Here is a 26333-nt window from a genome sequence, read left to right as displayed (position 1 = left end):
AGCTGACAGTCTGGTCTCGTGGCACTGCCACTGGAAAGCACCCAGAGCAGTCCCATCCCACACTGTCTGCTCCCAAAATATCCTCCCAGGTGAGGTGTAGGGGAGAAGTGAGGAACAGTGGGACAGGTGGCACTGATAGGGGACCTTTGCCAGACAGGTCACTGAGATATCACAGTCCTGTCCTTCACAGGCAGCTTTCGTCAGCCCCTTGAAGAATGTCAGTGTGGTGCAGAGAGGGAGGGGGAGGGCGTGGGAAAGGTTTCCTGTGGCTTTCAACTATGGAAAAAAATCCTTCATGAGATAACATTCCAGCCTCTGTGAGACCAGATGTTTCCTCAAGACTGTAGAGGTTGTTGGAGAGGGATCTGCATGCACTTGTTGAGGACACAATGAGAACAGAACCAGTGGCACTCTGGCCTCTGGGGGTGATGACAGCAAGGGTGTTACCAGAGGTTTTTTTGGACATGCCATCATAACTCTCTGGCTGTAAATGATGTTGAACCCACGTGAAACATTCCAGTACCATCAAGTTTTCCGTGCTATGTGCAAAAAAAAAAAAATCCATATTAAGTTTGTTTTCTTCCCAAGCTGTATATATTTTTATTTCTGTATCTGTTCAGTCACTGACCTGCACACCCATTGTAATGGCAGGATTTTGGGATGGCGGAGGAGTTTGCCACTAAAGCTCTGGAGCTGAAACCGAAGTCTTACGAAGCTTACTATGCAAGAGCAAGGGCCAAACGCAGCAGCAGGTGAGGAGGGACAGAGAGGAAGGTGTGAGGGACTGGTCTCTGCAAGCCTGGCCACCCCAGCGTGGGCACCCACCCTGCAAAGCCATGCAGTGCCCCCATGGGAAGAAATGGCCAAGGAACGTTGATTAATGAGATTACAAACTTCTCAAACTCCAGAGTAACCCCCTCCCTCAATTGGTGAATTCTGAATGGAAGTGTTTTGAGAGGTTTGTCTTAGTGGAACTCTGTCTGGACATCTTACGACACTGGAAACCTGGACACCAGAGTGGGGTGTTCTTTTTCAGAGTACACTTTAGCTCAACCACAACTTGGACTTGAAGCAAGATATGACTCATGGCCTGTGTTGTGCAAGAGGGCAGACTCATTCCTCATGGTGGTCCCCTCTGTGTCCTGCAGCCCTTCCTGCCAGGGCTGACCAGCTGTGCAGTGGCTCCAGGCAGGCGCTAGACAGGGAGTGTCCAGACAGAGCTGTGCTCAGAGCACTGCAGCCAGCTCCTGGAGAGCTGCAGCCCTGGGATCGCCCTTGTTCAGCTCTCTGAAGGCTAAAACACGTGAGATTAGGTTAATTTGCCATTCCTAAATGAGCAGAGGGGCTGCTTGGGAGTCCTGTTCTTGAGGGCTGAGCATGCCCTCAATGTTGCATCTCAGTTTAAACGGCAGCCGAAAGGCCTCACGTGGCAGTGCAGGGAGTGTGTGAGCCCACCTGTGCAAACATCCCAGCTCAGCAGACACTGCCATTTGACCTTCCATGATGGAGGCAAGCGTGGAACGGGGCTCCTGGCCAAGCTGGTGCACCAAGTCCTGATGTGACCTTCTGTTCCACAGAGGAGCCCTGCGAGCTGAGCCACATGCACCTCATGCCTTTCCCAAAACACTTGCAAGGGACCTTAAGACCCGTGTTCCTCTCCAGATGATAACAGCCCCCCACATACCAGCGTCCTTTTGTCGCCCGGTCTCTCCAGCAGAAAATGTCACCACTTTGGCTTTGCTTCTCCCTGTCCCAGTCTGTGCCCAGCAGCACCTCTGGGGTCACACAGCCTGGAGAGGAGGAGACCTTTCCTTCCTTCTCTTGGTCTTCAATGGCTTGTGCAAAAGATTAGGTTGATGTTGAGAGGTGCTAGGGGGTTTATTACTGGTGGGGGAGTTTTCCCCCGTCTGGGTGGGTTTTCCCAGATGACAGTCATGTTCAAACACATGGGTCTGCTCCAAAGCAAACAGTGTCCCTGTAAATAACCCCCTTCCCAAGCCCCCACCTCCCTGTTGCACCTCCCAGGCTGACCTTTCCCCCACAAAGGCTTCCCCAGGCAGCTCACAGCCTCCGTTGCTCGATTCCTTCGTTCCAAGGGAGTTGGACAAATCCATTGCAAAATTGGAGAGACAAACCATGCCCAGAGCGCTGACCCGTGGGAGCCCCTGAGCTCTGGAGCCAGCCCTGACACTGTGTGGTCTTGGCATCAGGCAGAAGTTGGATTTTCACTGGCATAAGTGGTTGCAGCTCTGTCAGAGCTTGTTTACAGCAGTGCTGAGCTGAGCTCGTGGTGAGTGATGTGTTGGTGTCCCCTTTGCTCACGCTGAGGTGAAGCTCAGGGAGGTGCTGAGGGCAGTAATTAATTAGTCCTAACGCACACCACAGAGTACAGGCATGTTTGCTAGGCTGGGTTGTGCCATCTCAGGACTGCGTTCCCCTCTTCTCCAGAATTTTCCTTCAGTTTGGATAAACTAAATCCAAAGGAGGCCCATAAGGCAGAGTGTGAGAGGCACAGGGAGCAGTAGCAATGACAAACATCTCCCTCAGTAACACGGGCGAGCCACTTACCCTCCTCTGGAGCCTCTGGAAACGGCTCCATTCCAATCCAGAGTGACTTCAGTTCTCATTTCTGTCCCTTTGTCGAGCAGGCAGTTTTCAGCAGCCCTGGAGGACCTGAACGAGGCCATCAAGCTGTGTCCCAACAACCGCGAGATCCAGCGGCTGCTGCTGCGGGTGGAGGAGGAGTGCAGGCAGGTGCAGCAGCAGCAGCAGCCGCCGCCGCCGCTCCCGGCAGAGCCGGAACCCGAAGCCCAGCACGAAGAGCTGTACTCTGTGCAGGATATCTTCGAGGAGGAGTACCTCGAGCAGGACGTAGAAAACGTTTCCATTGGCCTGCAGACAGAATCCAGGCCAAACCAAGGGCTGCCCATCATCCAGAGCCCACCCCCGTCCCCAGCTCACAGGGACTCGGCCTATATCTCCGGCTCACCTCTTGGCTCTCATCAGGTCTTTGATTTCAGGTCCAACAGCTCCGTGGGGTCTCCAACCAGGCAGGGCTACCAGTCCACGTCTCCCGCTCTGTCTCCGACGCACCAAAACTCACATTACAGGCCCAGTCCTCCACACACGTCCCCGGCTCACCAGGGCTCCACGTACCGCTTCAGCCCCCCTCCTGTGGGAAGCCAAGGGAAGGAATATCAGAGCCCGCCGCCGTCTCCTCTTCGCAGAGGCCCCCAGTACCGCGCCAGCCCCCCTGCAGAGAGCATGAGCGTCTACAGGTCACAGTCGGGCTCCCCGGTGCGTTACCAGCAGGAGCCCAGCGGGGTCACTCAGCTCCCCGGCAGACCCAAGTCTCCGCTCTCCAAGATGACACAGAGATCCTTCCAGATGCCCCAGCTCCCCGTGGCCGTGCCCCAGCAGGGGCTGAGGCTGCAGCCAGCCAAGGCACAGATCGTGAGGAGCAACCAGCCCAGCTCCGCCGTCCACTCCAGCACTGTCATCCCGACCGGGGCGTACAGCCAGGTTGCCCACTCGATGGCCAGCAAGTACCAGTCGTCGTCGGGGGACATGGGGGTCAGCCAGAGCAGGCTGGTCTACCAGGGCTCCATCGGGGGCATCGTGGGCGACAGCAGGCCCGTGCAGCACGTGCAGGCGAGCCTCAGCGCCGGGGCCATCTGTCAGCACGGAGGGCTGGCCAAGGAAGACCTTCCCCAGAGACCGTCCTCGGCGTACAGAGGGGGGATGAGGTACAGCCAGACACCTCAGATCGGGCGGAGCCAGTCCGCTTCCTACTATCCCGTGTGTCACTCCAAGCTCGACCTGGAGCGTTCTCCCCTCCCCGCCAACCAGCTGGGCTCTCCGGATGTGTCTCATCTCATAAGAAGGCCCATCTCAGTTAATCCCAGCGAAATCAAGCCTCACCCGCCGACTCCCAGGCCGCTGCTGCACTCTCAGAGCGTGGGCCTGCGCTTCTCCCCTTCCAGCAATAGCATCTCCTCCACCTCCAACCTGACTCCCAACTTCCGCCCTTCTGCCTCGATTCAGCAAATGGAGATTCCCCTCAAGCCGGCCTACGACAGATCGTGCGACGAGCTCTCTCCGGTGTCCCCCACGCAGGGGGGTTATCCCAGCGAGCCGGCCCGCTCCCGGACCACGCCCTTCATGGGAATCATAGATAAAACCGCTCGGACTCAGCAGTACCCCCACCTCCATCAGCAGAACCGGACCTGGGCCGTGTCGTCAGTGGACACTGTCATTAGTCCCACGTCTCCTGGCAATCTGCCCCAGCCGGAATCCTTTAGCCCGCCCTCTTCAATCAGCAACATTGCCTTTTATAACAAAACCAACAATGCACAGAATGGCCATTTGCTAGAGGAAGACTATTACAGCCCCCATGGGATGCTGGCCAATGGGTCCCGGGGAGACCTCCTGGAGAGAGTCACCCAAGCCTCCTCGTACCCCGACGTCAAGGTGGCAAGGACGCTGCCCGTGGCGCAGGCCTACCAGGATAACCTGTACAGGCAGCTCTCCAGGGACTCCAGGCAAGGGCAGACGTCCCCAATCAAACCAAAGAGACCATTTGTGGAGTCTAATGTGTAAAAGACGCTTGTTGGAGTAAGACCCTCATGTTTTCAGCACACACTTCCAAGCTTGATTTCCATGCATATTATTATTATTATTATTAATTATTATTATTATTATTATTATTATTATTTTTATTTCTCTCTGGTAGCTACATGACCAAGTTTCTCCGGTACTTTGTGTGGTGGTCAGACAGCCATGCACGTGCTCCAGCCCTTTCGTTCCCCAGCTGACCGTGAAGCCAACATCAGCCGAGCCAGTATCGTTTGCCCAATTCCAGCAAAGTTCCAACCAGGATATCTTAGTCCGTGGTGCGGGGTGGCCCAGAGATATCCCTACGCAGCGGGAGGTAACCAGCTCTTTTTCAAGAGACAATTGCCTTCGATTTAAATTGGTTTCTTTTGTCTCGATGAGCTCTTACTCAATTCTGATGGGAATTCCTAGGGATCACAGGAGCCTTCCCAAGGCTTGATCTGCCAGCCAGGTCGTTTGGCTCTTTGCCCCAAAGAGCAAATTACCCTCAGCGGGCGAGGCCTGAGGGTGATGTGATGTAACACCAGTAGCTATGCACAACACCCATCCTGATTCCTCTGGTTTCCAGCATTTTAATCCCAGTTGGATTCCTTCCTTCTTGAACCGCGTCGTCGGTGGTGGGGTGGGGATCACTTTGCTGCTTTCCAAGTACCTACCAGGTGCCCCTACACTGATTTCGTTGCTCTGGGACGTTTTACAAGCATTGAGGGCTTAAGGTTGGCCCTTTCTTTACGTGTTTTAATCAGCCAAGGGAATTGGCCAGGAACCTGCTCTGTGTGAACCGGGATTGCACCAACTTCCTCACACCGTTGGCAAACTGCACCTCACACGCAGCATTTGCACCGAGGAGGGTCAGTGCTGGGGCCTTCATTTTGGGGGGGGGATTTATCACTTGAGAGGAAAAACAAAAATCTGACTTAAAAAATTTTTAATTTTTTTTTTTTATGATGAGGATGCAGAACATTGGCACGGTGGGTCCCAAAAGAGAAAGGGTCCTTCTGCAATCCCAGCCCTGCAGCATCCCTTCCCTCCAGCTCTCTCCCACCAGGGAGCCAGGGCTGTAGCAAGGGCTGCACCTCTCTAAGATCCCTTCCCAAAATCCTGGAAAGCAATGCTGTGTTCCAGAGCTGTACATGGCAGAGACCATGTTTTGCTTTTTGAGGAGCTGTAGTTAAAAGACAACCTATTTATAATTTATTTATGTTACCTATTTCAGGGCATTTTTCATTTTGGGGTTTTTTTCTCTTGTTTCCGGGGTTTTAACCAAATGCGAGTCACATCAAGACGACATGAAAAGCAGGGGCCGGTTCCAAGATCCTTTTTATAGGATTTTCAATAAGTTTTCAATTATTCGCCGAAAATTTCTTTTGGGTTGTTGGGGGGGGGTAAGAACTTCCTTTACCGATTCCCTTATTCCTGGTGGGAATTCCTCCGTTCCTGAGGGCGAAGGGTGGGATGCCGGGGAGGGGGAGAGCGATAACCCTGTAGCTTGTTTTAAAGCAAACTTAGTGCCTGTTGCCCGATGCCGAACCTCACTCATATCAACTCTTGGGAGCGATCTCAGTGCTGAGCAGGGGGAGCGATACCTTCCGGGGTCTCCAAAGGGCTAAATGTGAATCGATTGCAAGACTTCTTGAACCAAATCACGGGCTCCAACCTTGGCTGGTGTCAGTGAGCACATCCCAGCGCCACTTCACTGCAGCTGCAGCCAATTCCCACCAGCTCGGGACTGGGTCCGAAACTCCTTAAGCAAACCCTGGCTTCGATGGGGCTTTTTGTTTTCTTCCCTGTGTGGGGCTCAGCATATCTTGTTGCTGTTTTGTTGCCTAATTTGCTCAGAGTAAGCTGGGACGTGCAGACCTTGGGGGGTGGTGGAGGCTTGTGTCTCATAGACACATGGAGAGCATTCAAGGGAGTGTTTCCTCGATGAGTTTTGGCCATTTTGGGCTGTTTGGTCTTTGTCCGAGCCGGTATTTGGATTGAGGTTGGTGTTTTCTTCCTTGAGGTGCGACCCAGCGCTGATTCTTTGCTTTACCACAGGGTAAAGCGGGGGCCACACTGGGACCCCCTTGGTGGGGCGAGTCCCCCACGGCCGTGGGGACACCCAGCTCCGTGCCCTGTTTCTCTCCTTGCAAAGGGGGTGCGATGGTTTTCTTTCTCCCTCTCTTTTTTGAAGCAGCACGTTCTGCTTTGTAAGGAACAGCCGATTTCTCCTCCGCATCCCGCCCGCCCACAGCCGGCACACGTATCCAGCGTCTGGAGCTGCACCAGTCGCTTTGCTCAGCACCTCTTGTCCTCCAGCTTTCTGCCCGAGTGGCTTCCTACCTTTAGTTGCTTCTTTGAAAGGAAAAAAGTAACCAAATTGAGCCCCATCCCTGGTTTTTCCGGCCGAGCGAGGCGCGCTGCGGCCCCGCTCCGGTTCTCCCCGCTGAGATGCCAACGGGACGGTCCGAGAGCAGCGATGGGAGAACTGCCCGTGCTTTGCTTTCGCTGCTCACTGCCTCGTGCTCCCAGTCCTGTCCTTCAGAACGTCCCCTCACAGCACTTCTGTGTGTAACTTTCGGGCTTATGAAGATGTTTCAAGGGAAGATGAAAACAGCTCACACTTTTCAACACGAACACCAAGCTGAAGAAGGCTTAAAACACTGCGGCGTGCAGGTTTTTTCACAATTCCACGTGTTACATTTTTCACAGAATTCTTGCACTAATGGTTTTCCATCTGTTCTCTCTGTAAATGGGTGCACTTTACTGTTTGAATTTGTTACTATGATAAATACTGGATATTTAAGCGTGAGTAGTGTCTTCATTAGAAAAATAGCAAAACAGCTCTTGTCTCTTAGTGTATTTTTCAAAAAAAGAAAGGAGAAAAAAAGAAAAGAAACGAAGCAATGAATCATAACATTTATAGCACAAGAACTGACTCCTGTATATAAGCATCAACAGATTGAGTAATTTTTGAATACAAAATTATTTGCAGCAGTTTTAAAGCACTTCCCCAGCAATTCCCTTAGGGACAGTCGAGGCAGGATGGCTGCTGTGGTCGCCGGGTGGGTAAAGGAGCACATCTCTCCCTGGAAAAGCTGTTCTTACACGCTCCCCTGCGTCTTCAGTCATGATTTGGGCTTGGCAGGAGGAGAAGCAGGTCGTTCTGTGTGGTGCTGCCATGGTCCTGTTGCACTCAGGGGAGCACGAGGTCGGATCTCACCTGAGGGCCTTTCATCCTCTACTCTTAGATCCAGGTCTGACGGGCCCGGGCTGCATTGTGGGATCACATCCAGAGTTTCAGACATGGTGCTGTCCTGTCTGTCCATGCTACATATTTAATTACTCTTTGGGTAATTAAGATGCAGGACAATGCTGCCAGCTGGTGCCTCCATCCCCTCCTGGCTTCAGTGGCACGGCTGGTGAGCCCCATCTTCAAGTGAGCACAGGATTCTTGGATGCACCGAGTAAAGGAGGTTCTCGATGACACTGAAACTCCGGGTTCAGTTCTTGGGGTGCACAGGGAAGGCAATGCCAAAGGTGATGCTGAGATTGACCCCTTTCTTCAGCCAACCTTCCCACCAGGTGTCTCTCATCCTCACCTGTGGCTGCTCCAAGAGCCAAGTGTGCCTCCGCAGAGCTGGAATCATCTCTCCCACCATCAGGTGTGGGTGTCTGTCCCATCCCTCAGTGGGGATTCATCAACTCTTGCTTTGTCTCCCAGGTCAGGAGGATGCTGTGGTCCCAGGGGAGGGGACACCCACCTGGTGGGGGGCTCTGCAGGGTCCCCCCAGCCGGGCTGGGAGTGGCAGTGGAGAGCTTTGAACATAGTCTTGAGTGGGCACTGAAGTGCTTAGGAAAGGGAGGGTTTTACAGACAGATCCTTTGGGATCCATCTCCAAAGAAGGCACAGCCTGAGCTGCCTTCTCTGTGTCGCTACTGGGGGGGCTGTGCCGGCTCCGACAACCCGAGGCTTGTGTCTGTCCGTCTGTCTGTCCGTCTGCTGTGGCACCGGTGCCCAGCTGGGGCTGTTCGAGCACTGAACTTTTTGGTTATTTTTCTTTGTCTTGGCTGTGAGGGAGCCACGTGGCTGGTGTGAACACGGGAGTGTGCGTCTGCCAGGCACCGGAGCCGCGCTGGGATCGGGTCTGGAAGCAGGGTGGCAACTAAACTGGGAGCGATTCAGTCCCCTTCACAAAGGTTGCTGTATATTCAGGGTTACCCAGGAGAAGTTTAGCTAAAACCGAAGTGCCAGCTCCGCCTTATCTAGAGAACCAAGCAAGCCGTCGTGCCTGCTCGTCCTCCGCCTTCCTCGCCCGGGGGGGCCCGTGGTGAGCTGTCGGGAGCTCCTTGGTGGTTGTACTTTGCTTTAGTCTTGGGAATTCAAGATAACTCTTCTACCAGGATATCGGTGTCTAACCAAGGGCTTAGGGGAAGAGCTGCTGTACCCGCTGGGACCTCTGTGGATCAATGCCTTCGCCCCGCACAGTCCGGCGGGGTGCATGTTGGACACAAAGCACAATGGTTTGAAAGCGAATCTGCGTTTTTTTTTTTTCAGCTTTGTGTGAATAATTGCTGGATTTTCATTCAGTCAAACTCTTTTTTCTAATATATAAACCACTAAGGGCTCAATTCTTTAGCAAAGATGCGTTCGTGTCCAACTCCTGATGTACAGCTGGATCTCACCACAGCTGGGACAGACCGGCCCGAGAGGAGCACAGCGTCACCGGGGAAGCCAGCAGACCCCCAGCCCACCCGCCGTGTCCTTCCTCCTGCTCATTTTCCAGCTGTCACGGTACTGGGGAGTCAGCAGCCGGGTCCCATCCGACGGGATCGCATCCTGCGGTCGTGACAACAGAGGGGCTGCTCTGCCAAAAGACTTTGTCCCTTCGGGTGACGCTGTCCGGGGACGGCGGTGGGGCGGGGAGGCATCTCCTCCAGCGGGTCGGGATGGGTGGGTGGGTGGGAGAGCCTCGTGCCCAGGGAACTGGGTCACCACGGGTCTGCCTCGCTGTGCACTGACCAGCCAGGCACTGAGAGCAGCACTGTGTGCTACGTGCAGCCCCTTCTGTCGCACCACCACCAACCCAGAGACTCGTGTGGACTCTGCCAGCACTGCCGGGCTCACCCTGTCCAGCCTTTTCTTTGCCATAGTGTCGCATTCAGCGTTCAGTCCCCCTTCTGTCTTCACATCCGAGAGGATCTGAGTTGGGTACAAACACGTCCAGTACACCCGCCTTGTGCTTTGTACAATTCCCTGGTTGCCATCCTCCGAGACACTTGCTGGGAAGATCTTTAAGACACTTAAATTTTCCTTTAGCTTTTCTATAATTCTGATGTAAAGGACTTTCTCTCTGTACAGTATATTATCCAATGCATGTTCTGTTCTCTCTACTGATATATTGAACACCACACGGTTGTGATATTGTGCAGTGGGAAGAGCAGCCCCTGCCGACAGCAGAGGCCTTTGCCTCTCATCTCTAAGGAAAGAAGAAAACATATTTTTTCCTTTGCTGTATTTGCTTGAGCAGAGTTTTCTTGTCTGTACATGTGAGCTGTGAGATAGATGTGAAAAGTTCAAAAGAATGCATTCCCCCCCCCCCAATGTATACAGATTGTAATCTGTACAATGAAAACTGTATGTATGAAAAAATGTACTTATTTATAAATGGTTAACACTTGGAAATGGTGTCTGGGCTGCTGTTTTTCCCACATCGGGCTGAGTGAAGGAGTGTTCTGATGCTTCTTGGTGTGGAAATGATGGTGCAAGGGTTGGGTCTGGCAGTCACTGCGTGGGGATGGGGACGGGGACCTGGCATCACCAGGAGCAGGAGGGGATGGAAGCAACGCTGTCAGCAAAGGGCATATAATAATATAGGGGATAATAATTGTGATAAAATAGATGAGGGAACTCCATCAGAGAGTTTTCATCATCATAGAATCACAGAATGGTTTGTGTTGGGAGGGACCTTAAAGCCCATCCAGCTCAATCCCCCTGCCATGGACAGGGACACCTTCCACTAGCCCAGGTTGCTCCAAGCCCCATCCAGCCTGGCCTTGGACACTTCCAGGGATCCAGGGGCAGCCACAGCTTCTCTGGGCACCCTGTGCCAGGGCCTCCCCACCCTCACAAGGTTTCTGGGTTAAGTTGGGAAAGCACAGCCTGGTGCTGTGGACACTGGAGCCCTGCAGCTCCCGAGACCCTGAGGGTCCCCTCACTTCATCCCTGCCGAGCCCAGGGCTCAGTTTTGCAGCCAAACACCCCTCACAGCTGTGACCATCCAGCCTCCAGTGCCGGGCTGGGCTGGACACACCACACTAGAAGGATGTGGCATATGGGGGCTGTGATGAGCAAAATCCCCCAGTTTGGGCTTTGCTGGGGTCTGTGTTTGCTTTGGAGCACTGGGATGTTGGAGCTTCACCCCCGCAGTTGCCTGTGCTGTAACTCAGAAGAGAGCTGCTTTCCGCAGAGATGAGCTCCCATCTCAGAGATGCACCTCCGTGTTGCAGTGGGTCTCCCCCTCTTCCACGGGCACATCAGTGCGTGGCCAGATCCTGGAGATGTCCCCACGGGGTCGCTCACGCAGCCACCATTGAGCTCTGCAGCGCCAGACAGGACAATCCCACTCCAAACTCCCACCCACCCACCTTCCCCAGCCCCTTGGGCGGCTCCTCTCCCAGCCACCCTCGGCGTGTGGGAGGTCAGGGGTCCCCTGAAACGATGATCTGGAGGGGTACAGACAGGAGGAGGAAGGGTTAGCTGCAAACATTTATTACACTGGGAGCATCCACTGAGCAGACAACACGTCTCACGCGAGGGGAGAACATTTCGGACACGAAGCTGCTGAACCTGCACAGACACCAGGTCACTCCAACCCCCCTGGGAGCTGTTTGTGGGGAGCAGCCCCCATGTGTGGCTGTGGCTGTGCTGGAGGGCATAGGAAAGGGAGTGGGAAATCCCAAACATCCCCTCTGCCCATGGGCACTGGGAACGGGTTGTGGGGTTGGGCCACTCACAGTGGGGAAATCTGCGCTCCTGCCCCCTGTCCCTGGAGCAGGGCAGAGCCTGGAGACCCCCTCCTTCACACCTCAGCACCACTTCCAGCCCCTGCCTGGGGCACTGCCGTCCCCACGGGGCTGGGGCAGGCTCGGGGGGCACCGGGGGCTGCGCGGGGCAGAGCTGAAGAGGATTAAGGCCAAGCAAGGCTGAGTCCAGTGGGCAGCGTTGCACCAAAAGCGTGGCCTTCCCCAGCTGTCCTCGTCACCCTGACACCATGAGGAGCCCGTGCCAGGGATCAGGGAGTTGGGGGTGTCACTGGCTGCCACCACCTGGGCTCTCTCCCTCCGTCAGGGTCTTGAAGTCCATGGAGAGGGCCAGCTCCTCGGCCAGCGGCGGGCGCTTCCACTCCTCCCGTGTCACCACGTAGCCCACCACCAGCCCGAAGGCCACCAACATCACCCCCAGGGTGTTGGCCAGGACGCCCTCAGGCACAAAGTGGCTGTAGGAATCGCTGCAGGGATGGAGTGGAATACTCAAGCCTCGGGGTTTGGGTGGGTCTTTCCCTCCCTTGGCTGGGAGCCCCTCCTCATCCTCATCCTTCACACTCTCGGTAATAGCACAGTCCTCTGGTGGGACTGTTGGCAGCTCAGCAGCTTCCCTGCCAGATGTGCTGCCCCAGCCAGAGGGACATGACTCCTGGGGTGCCCCTTGGCCCTGTCCCCACAGTCCTCGGACTGGAGGGAGACCCACTGGGGACATCACTGTGTCCTCCAGCTGCAAGGGCAGAGGCCTCGGGGACGTGAGTGTCCCCAGAAGGTTCTGCAAACACCCAGCTGCAGGGAGGTGACACTGGTAATGTATTCCTGTCCCCAAAGAAAGCTGTCACAGGATCCAGCCCTTGTTAAACATCATCTGGGAAGTGACTCAGCAGCAGCAGAGCTAAAGGCCTCAAGGGGAGATTTAAGAGCCGCAGCCTGAGCAGGGGCCAGACTCTGACCCAGGGGGCTGGAGCAGCCAATTGCTGGGGGTCTGGGGGGCCACCCTCTCCCCCCAGTTTGGTCACCCACCTGATTTTGAAGAGGAGCATCTCAGTGATGCCCAGCAAGCAGGAGGCAATGGAGAGGATGAAGAGGGCGATGCCAAAGAAGATGTGTTGGGGTTTGTACCGGCCTCGCAGCGAGAAGGAGGTGCCGGGGAACAGGAAGAAACCGCAGCCCAAGAGCCACTGTGGGGACACTGGGGTGTCACAGGTGCTGAAGAGTCCCTTTATCCCCCGGGGGAGGATCCCCAGCCCTCACCTGCAGGAGGTAGAGCACGAAGGCGGCCATCCCACACCAGGAGTGCAGGCTGTACATGTCGGGGGTGCCCTTGGCCCGGTGGGACTCGAAGACGGCGATGATGCCTGCGGAGAGGAGCCCGTCAGCACACCAGGGTCACATCCTGCCCCCCTCCAGCCCCCCCAGCCCGGTGCTCACCCACGAGGGCGATGAGCAGGGCCAGGCCGTGCAGCAGCGCGTGCAGGGCCTTGGTGGAGCGCTTGGCTTCGTGCCTGAACACCCGGTACACCAGGAGAGCTGCGGAGAGAGCACACATGAGCATCGCCGGGGGTCCCCCACCTCCCCGCACCCCGCATCGCCCCGGGGGTTGCCACACGCAGGTGGGGAGGGGGTCCTGGAGCATCCTCCCTGTGTCATTTATCACCGCTTTGTCCCATTTTCTCCCTGCCCGGCCGCAGCTCCGGGGCGTTTCGGAGGCTGCAGCCGGGACGGGGAGCGCTCACCGTCACCTTGCAGGAACACCATGCCCAGCACCATGCACAGCGGGTGGGCGTTGAACTGCAGGGGGCTGTGCCAGGCCACGCCGCCCCGGTACCGGCCCAGCCAGGCGCCCGTGGTGGCCAGGAGGGTCAGGCCGAGCAGCTGCGACACGGCCACGAACGCCGAGAGCCCGGCGGGGCTGGCGGGCGGCGGCCCGTCCATGGAGCCTGCGGGGACACAGAGCAGCGGGCAGCGGAGCCGCCGTGGCCCCGCGGGGTCCCGGCCGGACCTGGGGCAGGGTCCCGCTGTGGGCAGGGTCCGGCACCTCCGCCCCGCCCTCACCTGCCGCGGAGCCCGAGCTTCCTGGTCTGGCTGCGTCACCCGCACCTGGAAGTGGCTCCCGGCAGCCACGGCACACCCGTCCCTGTGCTCCTGCCCCTGTTCCTGCTCCTGTCCTTCTTCCCAACCCTCCTGCCTGCTCCTGCTCCTCTGTCCAACCCTCCTGCCCCTGTCACCCTGCTCCTGTCCTTCCTCCCAACCCTCCTGCACCTGTTCCTGCTCCTGTCCTTCTTCCCAACCCTCCTGCTTGCTCCTGCTCCCCTGTCCAACCCTCCTGCACCTGTTCCTGCTCCTGTCCTTCTTCCCAACCCTCCTGCCTGCTCCTGCTCCCCTGTCCAACCCTCCTGCACCTGTTCCTGCTCCTGTCCTTCTTCCCAACCCTCCTGCCTGCTCCTGCTCCCCTGTCCAACCCTCCTGCCCCTGTCACCCTGCTCCTGTCCTTCCTCCCAACCCTCCTGCCCCTGTCACCCTGCTCCTGTCCTTCTTCCCAACCCTCCTGCACGTGTTCCTGCTCCTGTCCTTCTTTCCAACCCTCCTATCCCCTCCACTCTGCTCCTGTCTTTCTTCCCAACCCTCCTGCACCTGCATGCTGCTGTCTATGCCCTGCCTGCCCCATTTCTCCTGCCCCAGCCCTCTAACAACACCATTGCCCCCATCCCCAGCCCTCCACCCTTGTCCCTCCACACCTGTCCCTCCATCCTTGTTCCTCCATCCCCTTCCCTCAATCCCCTTCCCTCCATCCCTCCTGGTCCCTCCATCTCCATCCCTCCCACTCCATGCCCATCCCATGTCCCACCCTCGCCCCCTCCCCAGCTCACCCACCCCCAGAGCCCCACAGCAACCCCCAAACCCTGACACAAGAAGGCAGCCAAGGGATGAGCAACACTGCTGGGGACCCTCTCTGTGACAAAAGCAATGGCCCTGGGGACATGGGGCTGAGTGAACCCCCGTTCTGGGGAGGAGAGGGACAGACACGTGCTACCCACCCACAGCCACACCAGACCCCCATCCCACGGCCCCCAAAACCCCCCTGCACCTGTGTCACGCTTTGTGCTGGGTTATCCCCCGATGGATCAGAGCCACCTCCACCACTGCCAAGCCACCTCTCCTCGTCCTCGTCACCCAGAGCCAGCAGGTCCCAGCCCCAGGGTCCCCCCCGTGCCCCAGCCCTGCTGCCTCTGGGGAGGAGCACCCGGCAGACAGACCCACAGTGCTGTCAGGACTGGGGGGAGAGTGGAGGTGGGGGGGGATGTAGGATGCATTAAGACCACGCACACACTTTATTCCCAGCCACCTTTATTGGATCAGCCAGATAAGTGGGTTAAGGGAATTGGTTTATCCCATTAAGTTGCACTGCAAAGGCTGCCTGCCCCTGTCCAGCCTCACCGCCCGGGGCCATGGGATGCTCTGTGGGACGGGCAGGGGGACCAGGCTGGGGAAGGTGTGGGGGGGGCATCTGGCACAGGCACAGGCTCCTCTCGCAGCACAACAGCCACCCTCAAACCCTCACCACACCAGGGGGCTGCTGGTACCTGTGGAGGTCCCAAATGGTTGCCTGAGTACCCTGGTCCTGCCCACACATCCTCCCACCAGATGCAAACATCTGGCCCTGCTGGCACTCACACGGGGGGTCAACCCAGTCCCCAGCAGCACTGAGGATGGAGGTGCAGGGAATGACCCCCCCCAGCCACAGCGACTGGCAGTGGGACACAGAGTGTTTGTTGGGAATGAGATCGTCCGAGTTGCCTGTGAGCCACAACTGAGAGCCAGGAAAGCTGGAAGTGACCAGACCCTTTCTCCAGCCATCCCAGGATGGGGACCTGCCTGTCCCCTCCCAGCCACGGCTCTACCCTCCCTGCATCCCCAAACACAAGCCCAGTCCCCCTCTCCCAAGTGCTCCCCGGTTTTTTTTTGGGGGGGGGGAGGGCGTTCCTCTGCTTAACCCCCCCCCCCCGATGGCCCGGGGAGGGGGATGCCGTGAGCACATCCCACAGCCCCTGAGCACATCCCACAGCCCCTGAGCACATCCCACAGCCCGGCAGCCTTGGGGGGTCTCGGGGGGGGTGTCTCTGCTCTCGAGGGGGGCTGTGGGCTCATGCAGGGGAGGGGGCTCGCTCCAGTTCATAGCTGGGGGGGGCCGGAGTGATGTATTGGGGGGGTTGGAGACAGGCACCCACGCAGCCCCCCGGGCCCCCAACCCTACCTGTGGGTGCCGGGTGGTGCCGCCTGCGCCAGGCCCAGCAGTGACAGTGTCTGAGCAGGGACAGGGCCACGGCGTTGGCAAGGCAACGGAGTGATGGCAAAGCGAGGGGGGGCTGCACCCCCAGCATGGCTGCAGAGAGAGGGTGTCACTGCAGGCGGGGTGGGAAGCGGGGCTGCAAAACTGAGAGGGGGGATCACCGTGAAAGGGGATCTGCATGTTCTGGGCACAGTCCCCAAGGAACTGAGTCACTGGCAGTGTGTGTGACCGCCCTTCATCTGTGCCAGGCACCCACCTGAGCCCCTGCACCCTGAGACACCCCGTCTCCAGATCAGGACCCCCCAAACCCCACTGGATCAGCTCCAGGGACTGTCCCCTGGGGACAGTTTTGCCACCATTCAATTTGTGTTTGGACCTTGTGGGTCTGGCTCATCCCTGCACCCCCAGCAGCACTGGGGGGACACACTGGGAAACATCCCCTTCTTGGATGGGCCAGTGGGTCAGGGAATGGCAGAGGAGCGACATGTTCCCAGAGACCCCCCACTCCGATCTGCCCCACAGGAGACCCTCCAGCACCGCTGGGTACATCCTGTGTTCCCCATGGGATATCCCTGTGGGAGAAAAGCCTGGAGAAGGGATATAAGGGGAAATGGGGGGAGATGGGGAGTGTCTTCATCCCGGCTCCTCCTGACCCGGCTGCGGGCAGGGACCCCCGGGGGATGCAGCGCTGAGCACCGGGGTGAGCATCACCCCCGGACCGCCCCCGTCCCCCCGACCGAGTCTGTGTCCATCTGGTGTCCGTGTCCCTGTGTCTGCCTGTGTGTCTCTGTCCGTGTGTCCCTGTGTCTGTCCCTGTGTCTGTCCCTGTGTGTGACACCACTAGATGTCACCAGGAGCCTGCGGCGCGCAGCGCCCTGGGGAGGGAGGGAGGGACCGCCCGCCCGGAGAACCTGGAGCATCCTCGGCCCTGGATCACCCGTGGGAGCCAGAGGGACCAGGTACGGACCGGCTGGGATCGACAGCATCCTTGAGGCTGGATCCCCAAAGGGACCAGAGCACCCTCTGCCCAGACCACCCATGGGAGTCAGAGCATCCTGGGACCTGGAATGGCTGGTGGGGTCTGGTGCTCCCCTGGTGCAGGAGATCAGGTGTAACCACCTCTGTTGGGGTGCAGGGCTGCTCCCTCAGCCCTTCCCTTGGGCTACTCTCACCCACCCGGACCCCCTGAGCAAAGACACCCCAAAGCCCCTGCTGAGGTTCCCCCCAACATCCCCATCACATTCTTCTCCCTCTCACCTCCACCAGGGACTTGTTCCATGGGGTACAAACCTCAGGAGCAGCAAACTCACCACCATGGTGTGATTCAGCAGAGCTGAAATCTCGGTGCAGCCCCGGAGCCTGATGGAGACCTGACACACCAACGGCAAAGTCCAGGGCCTGCTGCAGCCCAGGGCAGAGTCCTGGAGCCACCACCCTGGAGCTTTGCCCACAGGAAGAATCCCGTGACAGCAGGAGGTGGAAGGTGGTACGTGGGATCCTCCCTGCCAGGGGATCCACTATCACCTTCCAGCCTCTCCTCAGGCTTTATCACTGACTGGGAAATGAATTACCAGAGTTAATCTACTAAAGCCATAAAAGCCACCATAAACTGCAAACCTTGAGCCCTCAGGCTGTGCCATGGCTGGGACAGGCTGATGTGACTGGCATGGGATGGTCATACCCGGGCAGGGCAGGAGCAGGATTCCCTCCACCATGGCCCAGCTGAGAGCCTTGGAAAAGCCTCAAAGGGGATGAGATTTGGGGTTTCATCCTTTAGGATACTTGGTAAGACATAAAGCTTCATCCTACTGAGAGCAGCACTGTGTAACCCAATATCAAACAGCTCTAGACATGTTTATAACTGTGTCCAGCTGAACTATCTCAACTTCCAGCAGCCAAAGAGACAGAGCAGCCCTCAGTCCTTCAGGATCACATGGACATGGATCTTGTCCCATCCACACAGCAGGGACAATGACCGTGTTTGCTGAGGGGCCTCAGTGGCAGCCAATCCAAGGACAAACGAGCCCCTCCACTGCTGAATTCCTCTTACCAGGGAGCAGCAGCCATTTGTAACCAGCTCTTTAATTAAAGGCATTGCCAGGGGCATAAAGGTTTTATTAAATCTGCCTGAGCTTTCCCTGAGCTGGTGGTAATGAAATCCTGCCGGCACTGCCGGGATGGGAACGTGCCCGTCGGGGAGCAGAGCCAGTGCTGGCTGCCCTGGTGTGGATCTGCAGGGCCAAGGGGTGCTTGGAGCTGCTCAGGGATGCTCAGGGATGCTCAGGAATGCTCAGGGCTGTTTGGTGCTGCTCAGAGATGCCAAGGGATGCTTGGGACTGCTCAGGGATGCTCAGGGATGGTCAGGAATGCTCAGGACTGTTTGGTGCTGCTCAGAGATGCCAAGGGATGCTTGGAGCTGCTCAGGGATGCTTGGGGCTGCTTGAGACTGCTCAGGGATGTTCAGAGATGCTCGGAGATGTTCAGGGGTGCTTGGGGCTTCCCTGGGTTGCTCAGGGATGCTTGTGGCTGCTCAGGGATGCTCAGGGATGCTTGGGGCTTCACTGGGATGTTCAGGAATGCTTGTGGTTGCTCAGGGATGCTCTGGAATGCTATGGGATGCCCAGGGATGCTCGAGGCTCACACAGCTTCTTTCAGATCAGTGAGCTGAGGTGGCTCACTGGGTGCTACTCCAGCTCCCCAGTTATCAGCCTGGCACCTGTTCCAGCTTTGGCACCCAGGGATTGGTAGGAGCACCATCAACTGATAATTCATGGTAAAACCAGCAGTTCCTTTCCTTCCCCAACTGCTCCCCCTACCCTGGTGCAGGTGTTTTCCCCTCCCTCCACCACAGATTATCAAATTACCATTTTGCTGATCTAACTTTTTTTGGTTGGCTGGTTTTGAGTTGTTGGGGTGTGGGTGTGTGGTTTTGTTGTTTGGTTTTTGTTTTTTTTTTTGGTCTCCTTCTTAAATCAAATTTTTATTGCTAAGAAATGCTAATTTGCAAGATGCCTTTCTGGAGAACTGCGATTGAAGAGCCCAGCTGCCTCAGAGGAGCCGAGCTGCTGCCTGAAACAACCTCAGCTGCTGCTGTTCTGTGAGAAACCCCAGACCCGGGACAATATGGACAGTTTTTCACTAAATATAAGAGAAAAAAACCCAGCAGTCATGTTGGAGGGCTCCGTGGCTGCCAAGAGGGTGGCTGAGCGGTGGCTCAGGACTAAGCACTGCATCACATCAGGGGGGTTGATCCCCAATTCCCTGGGGTGCTGGGAAGGCTGAAAAATAGGTGATTCCCAGCTGGGACGAAGAACTTGGCTCCTTCCCAGGCTGCGAATCAGCTGGAAAAGGCTCTGGTTCTCCTCCTGGCAGCAATTAGGCCACCCTGTCCCTCCTCCTTGCCAGCAGCAGAACTTTGCTGAGCGGGGCGGGCGATAGGATCACGGCACAGCCCGTGCAAACACTTAATCTCTTTCAGAAGAGGCTGAAGGCGCGTTTATGGTGGGTTTTTAATAGCAGGCTGGATAAACAGCAGCGATAACCCGCGCCGGGCTCCCGGGGGATGATTAATGCTCCCAGAACAGTCACGCTCGCTCGCCTCAGGGCTGGGATTGTTTTCGGTTATTAAAGAAGGGGGGGGAAAAAAAAACTCAGCAGGGGGAATAATGGACTTTGCCATGTTTTATTGGGCTGACAGTTGCAGAGGGAACTTGTTGCCCTCTTTGCTCACCCCGTATCAGTGCCCGGCACTGGCTGGCTGGCGAGGATGGGGAGAGGGAGGGATGAAGGATGAGGACTGAAGGAGGAGGGATGAAGGATGAGAGATGAAGGAGGAGGGAGGAGGGATGAAGGAGGACAGATGAAGGATGAAGGACGAAGAACTAGGGATGGTTTCTGGCCAGGTTTTTACTTCTTGCCCTGTGACACTCTTGGCCACGTGCCCGGCACTGTGGCTGGCGGCTCCCCAGGGGCTGGACTATCAGGGGCTTGCGTTTGTTTAGGACCCTCCCAAAACTTGGGCATCATTTAGGGGCCCTGAGCCCACCACTGCCTCCAGCACGCTGCTTACCCAGGACCTTGTACTGTCATTGCACATCCTCAGGGCCCTCCTTGCAGTGGGCACGTGCCCGGGCTGCTGGCACTGGTCCCAGGCTGGGGATTAAGGCTGAAGAGATCTGATGGTGGAAACCACCTCTCCATCCACTTCCTATCCACCTCTGGCCCCACGGAGCTGCCCAGCTGGGCAAAACACATGGTCCCCCATGCTGCCAGCCTGGGTCACATGTGTCCCCACACCTGCACCAGGACCAGCTTTTTCCTGGAACAATAAACCCTTCTCCTAGGGCAGGACTGTGCTGGAAATTGTTGTCTTGGGGTGGGGTGAAAACTGTGATGATAAGGAGCTTTCTGCTGAAAAGCTTTTCTTCGTCACACTGAGTGTGCACTTCTGGAGATAAAGCAGCACTTGCTGCCCCGGGGCCGGGGTGAGCTCCCATTGCACCCCATCCCCATGCAGAGGAGACTCACCAGGCTTTAAACACATCCCTCATCCAGGGAAAAGCTGGAAACAGCCCCACAGCATTGCAAAACCCCTCTGCTGAGACCTTTTGCAGTCAGACAGCAGGAATGAGGACTCCTGGGCCCTTCCTGCTGTCACAGTCCCCAAACCCAGGTGACATCGAGGGGCTGCACCGGCCTCAATAGTCACTGTAAGGGTTCAAAATCATTTTAGCCATCACAGGTCTGAAATAAATGGCAAAAAATCCAGTTGCTTGGGGCGTTCCTTTCATTTTTTTGAGAAGATCAGAATAAAAGCTGTTTGTTTAGATGAAAAATTTGGACTGGAGAATCGTGTTTTTTCCCCGTCTCCCTCACGGCAGCGTCACCACAGCTGGGAAAGCGGCTTAGTGAATTATACACTATGATAATTGATTGAATTCATCAGTAAATAAAGCAGGAGCCTTTAAACTCGGGGTCTGGAGAGGGAGGAAAAAATTCTCCACGCAGTGATTTGTACCAAGGGGCACAGGAGTCTCCATGCCCACCAAACCACAGCCACCAGGAAAAGTGACACACGAGGCTGCACATCTGATTAAAAAAAGCTCTTTTTAGGTTTAAATCAGGAAGGAATCCTTTCTCACCAGAGGGGAATCCTTTCTCTTCCCTCCAGAAGCTCCTTGGTTCCTCAATTAGAAGTTTTGAAGCACCCTTGGAGCCTTTGAGAAATGGGATAGGGAAGCCAAAAATGTGGTTTATAATAAAAGAAGGGGAAAATGATCTAGAGCGTCCCCAGGCAGAGGTCTTAGGGCTGGGATATACCCAGATAAATCACAAAATCTTCCCAGCCAGCACCTGGACCAACCCCAAATCCCTGCTCCTTTGCTCCACCACCGCTGCTCACCCTCTCCCATCACACCACCCCCATGGACAACACCTTGCATCTCCCCTAAGAAACATTTGCTGTCAAAACTCCGTATTTCCTTCTTTTGGGGATTCTGGGTTGCACCAGTGAGTGCCCCTTCCAGCACTGCGGGCAGGGAGGTTCTGCAGGTCTGGCAAGCCAAGGAGCTGATCCGAAATGCCGGGAGCAAGTCGTGCTCCTCCTCACGTGAGGCACCGCGGGGACAGTCCGGCCATCGCACACGTGTCCACGCACACGCACCCGGGCGGGGGAGGACAAAGTCTCCACACGGGGCTGATGGCGATGAAAAATGATGGGAAGCCTCCTCCTGGGCCAGGGCGGTCGCTGGGGACGCCACGTCTCGCCCGGCGTCGCCCGAGCCCGCGTCCCCCCGAGCGGTTCAGCATCCGTCTCCGTGGCAACGCGTTTCTCACATCCCTCGGTATTCCTGTCCCTCTGGTCCGTGGTGCTGGCAGCCCTGGGTACCCTGCGTGCTGGGAGCAGATGGGTGTCCATGACCCATCCCAGCACCCCTGAGAGGGGTGAGGAGAGCAGGGACAGAGCCTCCTGCTCCACAGGGTGCCCATGGGGGTCTCTGAGCCCATCCTTGGTGCCCCAGCATGGATTTGGAGCAGCACAGAGACACCAAAGGGCATCTGCCAGCTTTGCCTTCCTGGGCCAACAGTCACATCACCTGCCAGCGCTCTCCTTCATGTGGGATATTTTTCTGCCTGATCCCAGCTGGAGTTTTATAGCATGGATGACACAGAGCCGTGGGCACCCTTGGAGATGCAGTCGTTGAAGAGGAACCTCTTCCCCAGCACAAAGTCCCACAGCAGCAGCAGCAGCAGGAGCAGCAGGAGCAGCAGGAGCAGCAGCAGCAGGAGCAGCAGGAGCAGCAGCAGCCCCTCTTGCACCAGCCCTGGGAGATGCTCATGTGTGAAGTGACAGAGCTGCCCTTCCCCTGCAGAATCATCCACTGGACACATCCACCTTGGAAAAGCCCTCCCTGGCTGGGATTCCCGGATACCAGTGACACTGCACAGACTGTTTCAGCCTCGCTGCTCTCCCAAAACCCCCACTGGTGCCGGAGGCTCCATCACAACAACCCAGAACTGGGAAAACCCCTCCCTGGAGTAGCTGGAAACGGAGGCTGGAGGGGCGCAGGAAATCTCCATTCATCAGTGCTTGGGCTCCAGCCAAATTGGAGCCAAACCAACCATTTTTCTCCAGCTTCCCAGTAAACTGGACTTTCCACAGAGCTGTGACTGGTGGGGAAAGGGGCCATCAAGGGGGGGATACAGGGAGATGCTGGCTTTGCCCCCAGCTCCATGGTGTCCAGGCTCACAGGTGGTGCCAGTGCTGTTGGCATGCCCTTATGGGATTGGGATCAGAGGGATGAAGGATTTTTGGGTGTCCAGGTTGGTCTGTGCAGGTGGTGGGTGGTAGGCCAGGGTAGGAAGTCGTGATGTTTGGCAGAAGGTCTAATAGACGTCAGAGTTGCAGTCTCCTAAGTCCCTTTTTTTTTTTTTGAAATGGCCCTGCACACCCTGTAGGGTTCCCAATCCTGGCAGGAGGACTTGTCTCTTGTCAAGGGGTCACATTGTCCCCGTGGACCCACCCCCTGGACTCACCCCAAGGGGTCATGGTGGTGCTCAGCTGCTTCACAGCCCCCGGTAGGGTCAAAAAGTCAAGGGGTTTCCCTCTCTCCCCCCAGAAGAAGCTCCCCCTCCATGGCAGGTGTCTGCTGTGTCCTTATGGGGTGGTTGTCCCAACAAGGAGTGATGGGCTCAGCCAACCCAGGGCCTAAGCTCAGCCCAGGCACAGTTCCCAGGGCTGAGGCCAGGCCCTGGGGAAAAGGGATTTAGTGGATTAAATAGAAAACAAAACAAAAAAAAAAAAAAAAGAAAGGAACTGTCAAGCCCACTGACATGGGTCTGGTTTTCATTTTAAAGGAACTTTTTGTTACTTGTTTGTCATCAGCCTAATTCCTCCAAGTCCATAACACTTGGTGTGATGTGATGTGATTTCCCTCACAGCCAGGAGAAACACTCAATATCTTGGAAAAATGAGGCTGTGCCGGGAAGGGGGTCACTTTGGCAGGAAGCAGCGTGAGATGGACCTTGGCTGTGTCCCACAGGAGTGTTTTCCCTCCTTCCCTTGCCCTTGTGCCCCGTGGTCGGTGGCCAAGATGCTGCCAAGGGGCATCCCCCGTGTGATGCCAGTGTGGGGGGAGGTGTCCTGCCAAGCCCCGTGGACCAGTTGAGCTGGATCCCCCCTAGCCGAGCCGGGAGGGGACCGGGACCCTGCAGGGATGGAGCTGCCTCCCACCCACCCCGTGCACCCCAGCCTTCCTCCTTTCTCTTTTTTCTGCCTTTCCCTTGATTCTCCTCTTGATTCTTCTCCATCTCCTTCCCTCCCTCCCGTCCCAGCCCCTTCCCCTTCCCTCCCGGCAGGGTCAGGAGCCAAAGGGACTTTGCACCCCGAGGCAGCGCTCGCTCCCCGCTCCTTCCCCGCAAGCCTTGGAGCCGCCGAAGGGAAAGCAGAATGCTCCGGTCTTATCTGCGAGGGGAGGCAGGCTCGGTGGGCAGGGTTTGCGCGAAGGCTGCTGGCTTATAAGCAGCCGGCAGCGGAGGCAAAGCCGTCTCGGAAGGCACCGAACGGGGCCCCCCCTCCGCGCAGCGCTCCCGCCGCGATGCCCCCAGCGCTGGGGCTGCTGCTCGGGCTCAGCCTGGCAGGTGCCCTTCGGGCCCAGTTCGAGCCCCCCCAGCATCCCAGCACCGAGGAGGGGGCCGCCCTCTTCGCCAGTGACTACAACAGCACGGCCGAGCTCGTCCTCTTCGAGAGCGTCTCGGCGAGCTGGAATTACAACACCAACCTGACGGCGGAAAACGCTGCTCTGCAGGTGGGTGGCGGGACGGGGGGCGATGTCACCACGGGGGTGGCCCCAGCGCCGGGGGCTGGGGGGGCTGGGGGGGCTGGGGCAGGGTGGAGGCACTTGGTGCGCTTCCCTTCCTCCCTGCGGGGCTCCTGCCTCAGCACCTCGGGATGGCAAACCAGGGCTGGGACTTGTAGTCCGGGAATCGCAGGGGTTTGCCCCAGATTGGTTCTTGGAGAGGCTGTGCCCCAGAGTGACAGCTCTGGTCCCAAAACAGAGTCCAGGTTATTTTTAGAGATGATTCCTTACTCCCAGCACCTTCCACTTTCCTTCCCCCCCTTCCCAGACCAGGGTCAGGTGTCAAGTGTCCCCCATCCCTGCCTGCTGTCACCACGTCCCAGTGCTGGGGGTTTTAGTTTGGGGCAGACTCAAAGTGCACAAGCAACTGGGTGGCATCGTGACTGAGGCTGCCATCCCTTGTGCATGTGTCCCCTGTCCACGGGGACAAAGCCAGCTTTGGGAAAGCACTCCAGGCTGCTGGGAATTAGGCATCAGCCCAGCTACGTGCAGGCAGAGTCCCTGTGGGGACCAACTGTATGTGCATCCCACAGGCATGTGTGTCTTTTCCCGGGGGTCTGTGTGTGTTTGGGCTGGATTTAGTGGGTCAGGGAGCTGAAGAAACCCAGGGGTTACTCTCACTTGGGTGAGCTGCAGCACAACCCAGGCCAGGGGATGGCAGTGCCCAGGCAGGCTGTGGAGGTTTCCCTGGATCTTGCTGTGCCCAGGGAGCTGCTGGTGCCCGGCACAGGGTCATGGACATGTCACCACATAGCTATAGCTGTAGGTGCAGCCCATACACGGCCAAGGTGTGTTCAGGGATCCCAATGTCACCCAAGGGCTACCACACAACCCTGAATCCCCCAGATCTGCAGAGGTGGGAGCACAGTGCGCCCTGTGCAGGAAGGAAACACGTCTTCCTGTGCAGGGGGAAAGATCTCTGCTGGGTCTGGCCACTGCCAACTTGGCAGGACACCCGAGAGGGCCCAAGTTCCCCTTCAGCCTTTTTTTTGGAGAGCTGACGTGATGTCTGGGCAGGCAGCCAGCCCAGACTCCAGGTATGGTGGTGTCAGGGACCTTGGGGCAGAGCAGGAGCATCCCAGCCGTGCTGAGTCCAAGGTTAGGGCCAGGAGAGCACCGTGCATGGGCTTTTCTCAAAAGGTATTTCCAGACCGGCTTTCACCCTTTTCTGTGCTATTAAATGTGTGAGGATCATGTCCAGGAGCTCCCTGGGATGTCAAGGCTCCTAAGCCAGCCCAGATAGAGGTGGGGATCCAAACTCCTGAGATGAGCCCACGATGGGGCAGCAGGGAGGTGTGTGGTGGGATGGGGAGGCACTGACTGCTAAAGGATTAACAGCTGGACAGCAGGACCCAAAAGGCTGAATTTGGGGGATCTGGGGAAGGCTTGGGCTGTAACATAAGAGGGGCTGAGTCAGGCCAACATGGCATGGGCAGCTCCAGGACCTGCCACAAAGGGTGGCCCTGGGGCAAAGTGACATGGGGGGCAGGAGGCTGAAGGCAGGGGCAGGGATGGACAGAGGGATTCTGAACAGACAGATGAACCATCTCCTTCAAGCTGGGGCTCTGGGCAAGAGGTTGATGATGGTGTTTGGGGTTTGTGAGCTGCTCATGGGCACAGAACTTCTCCAGGTGTCTGGGGCAGGGCAGTCCCAGTTTCCTGGGCTGCATCCAGAGCCTTCACCAGGAGCAGGGAAAGACCAGGGTGGGAGATTTGGGGGCTGCTGATGTCCAGGGGCCTCTGAGCCACACACAGGGGCACTCCCCTAAGAGAGAGATCCCAGATGTGGAGGCAAAGGGCCAGGGCTGGTGGGCACGGCCACGGCGAGGGGGTCTCGGGCAGCGCCGCTGGGCTCAGCTCGCTCCACCGGAGCTGTCAGGAGAGTTTAGGGCACGATTCACTTGACCAAACACAGGCTCCTGTTCAAGGAGAAGACAAAACACAGCTGGACTCTGCTTCCTCCTGCTCCCCCAGCTCCGTGCAGGGTCTGGGGAGGGGTAAAGATGTCCCCTGTTCAGTGGGATGATGCAAGAGCAGGGTGTCCG

At 57.2% G+C, this 26333-nt stretch overlaps 3 protein-coding genes and 1 long non-coding RNA gene across 13 annotated transcripts in view; 2 read left to right on the top strand and 2 right to left on the bottom strand.

Annotated features, from left to right (window-relative positions):
* Positions 1–11888, top strand: part of TANC2 (tetratricopeptide repeat, ankyrin repeat and coiled-coil containing 2) — a 237981-nt gene extending 226093 nt beyond the window's left edge. For 8 of the 9 annotated variants that reach the window (XM_032711002.1, XM_032710999.1, XM_032711004.1 and 5 more), the window contains 2 exons: positions 652–752; positions 2649–10282. In XM_032711002.1, the coding sequence (XP_032566893.1) occupies positions 652–752; positions 2649–4599 (2052 nt within the window). In that variant the 3' untranslated portion in view covers positions 4600–10282. Of the gene's footprint in view, positions 1–651; positions 753–2648; positions 10283–11878 lie in introns of those variants that run through there. The other variant, XR_004360907.1, reaches the window with a different exon arrangement.
* On the bottom strand, positions 11353–15954 carry LOC116798511 (cytochrome b561). 2 transcript variants are annotated; one of them, XM_032711009.1, is made up of 6 exons: positions 15896–15954; positions 13377–13580; positions 13072–13170; positions 12895–12998; positions 12664–12821; positions 11353–12107 (listed from the first exon to the last, which is right to left on the bottom strand). In XM_032711009.1, exons 2-6 carry the CDS (start codon positions 13573–13575, stop codon positions 11909–11911), a joined length of 759 nt encoding a protein of 252 aa, XP_032566900.1. In that variant the 5' UTR covers positions 13576–13580; positions 15896–15954; the 3' UTR covers positions 11353–11908. The 2 variants fall into 2 exon arrangements, with proteins under 2 accessions (XP_032566900.1, XP_032566899.1); XM_032711008.1 differs by lacking the exon at positions 15896–15954 and adding an exon at positions 14729–14914.
* LOC116798512 overlaps positions 11353–26333 on the bottom strand; it is a 20045-nt gene continuing 5064 nt past the window's right edge. Inside the window, exon 3 of the long non-coding RNA XR_004360909.1 lies at positions 11353–11708. This is a non-coding gene — a long non-coding RNA (uncharacterized LOC116798512). The remainder of the gene's footprint in view (positions 11709–26333) is intronic.
* ACE (angiotensin I converting enzyme) overlaps positions 23780–26333 on the top strand; it is a 17413-nt gene continuing 14859 nt past the window's right edge. Inside the window, exon 1 of the mRNA XM_032711007.1 lies at positions 23780–24237. Coding sequence (XP_032566898.1) covers positions 24028–24237 — 210 coding nt within the window. The 5' untranslated portion in view covers positions 23780–24027. The remainder of the gene's footprint in view (positions 24238–26333) is intronic.

This window comes from Chiroxiphia lanceolata, chromosome 26 (assembly GCF_009829145.1).
Source record: "Chiroxiphia lanceolata isolate bChiLan1 chromosome 26, bChiLan1.pri, whole genome shotgun sequence".
Taxonomy (NCBI): Eukaryota; Metazoa; Chordata; class Aves; order Passeriformes; family Pipridae; genus Chiroxiphia; species Chiroxiphia lanceolata.
The sequence above is the reverse complement of the archived record's forward strand: the minus strand, read 5'-3'. Positions and strand labels throughout refer to the sequence as shown.

Coding starts and splice junctions, on each gene's coding strand:
- LOC116798511 (XM_032711009.1), bottom strand. CDS start 13,575: ATGGACGGGCCGCCGCCCGCCAGCCCCGCCGGGCTCTCGGCGTTCGTG. Junction 12,999..13,071: donor CCTGCTCATCGCCCTCGTGG/GTGAGCACCGGG, acceptor TCCTCTCCGCAG/GCATCATCGCCGTCTTCGAG. Junction 12,822..12,894: donor TCGTGCTCTACCTCCTGCAG/GTGAGGGCTGGG, acceptor GTGTCCCCACAG/TGGCTCTTGGGCTGCGGTTT.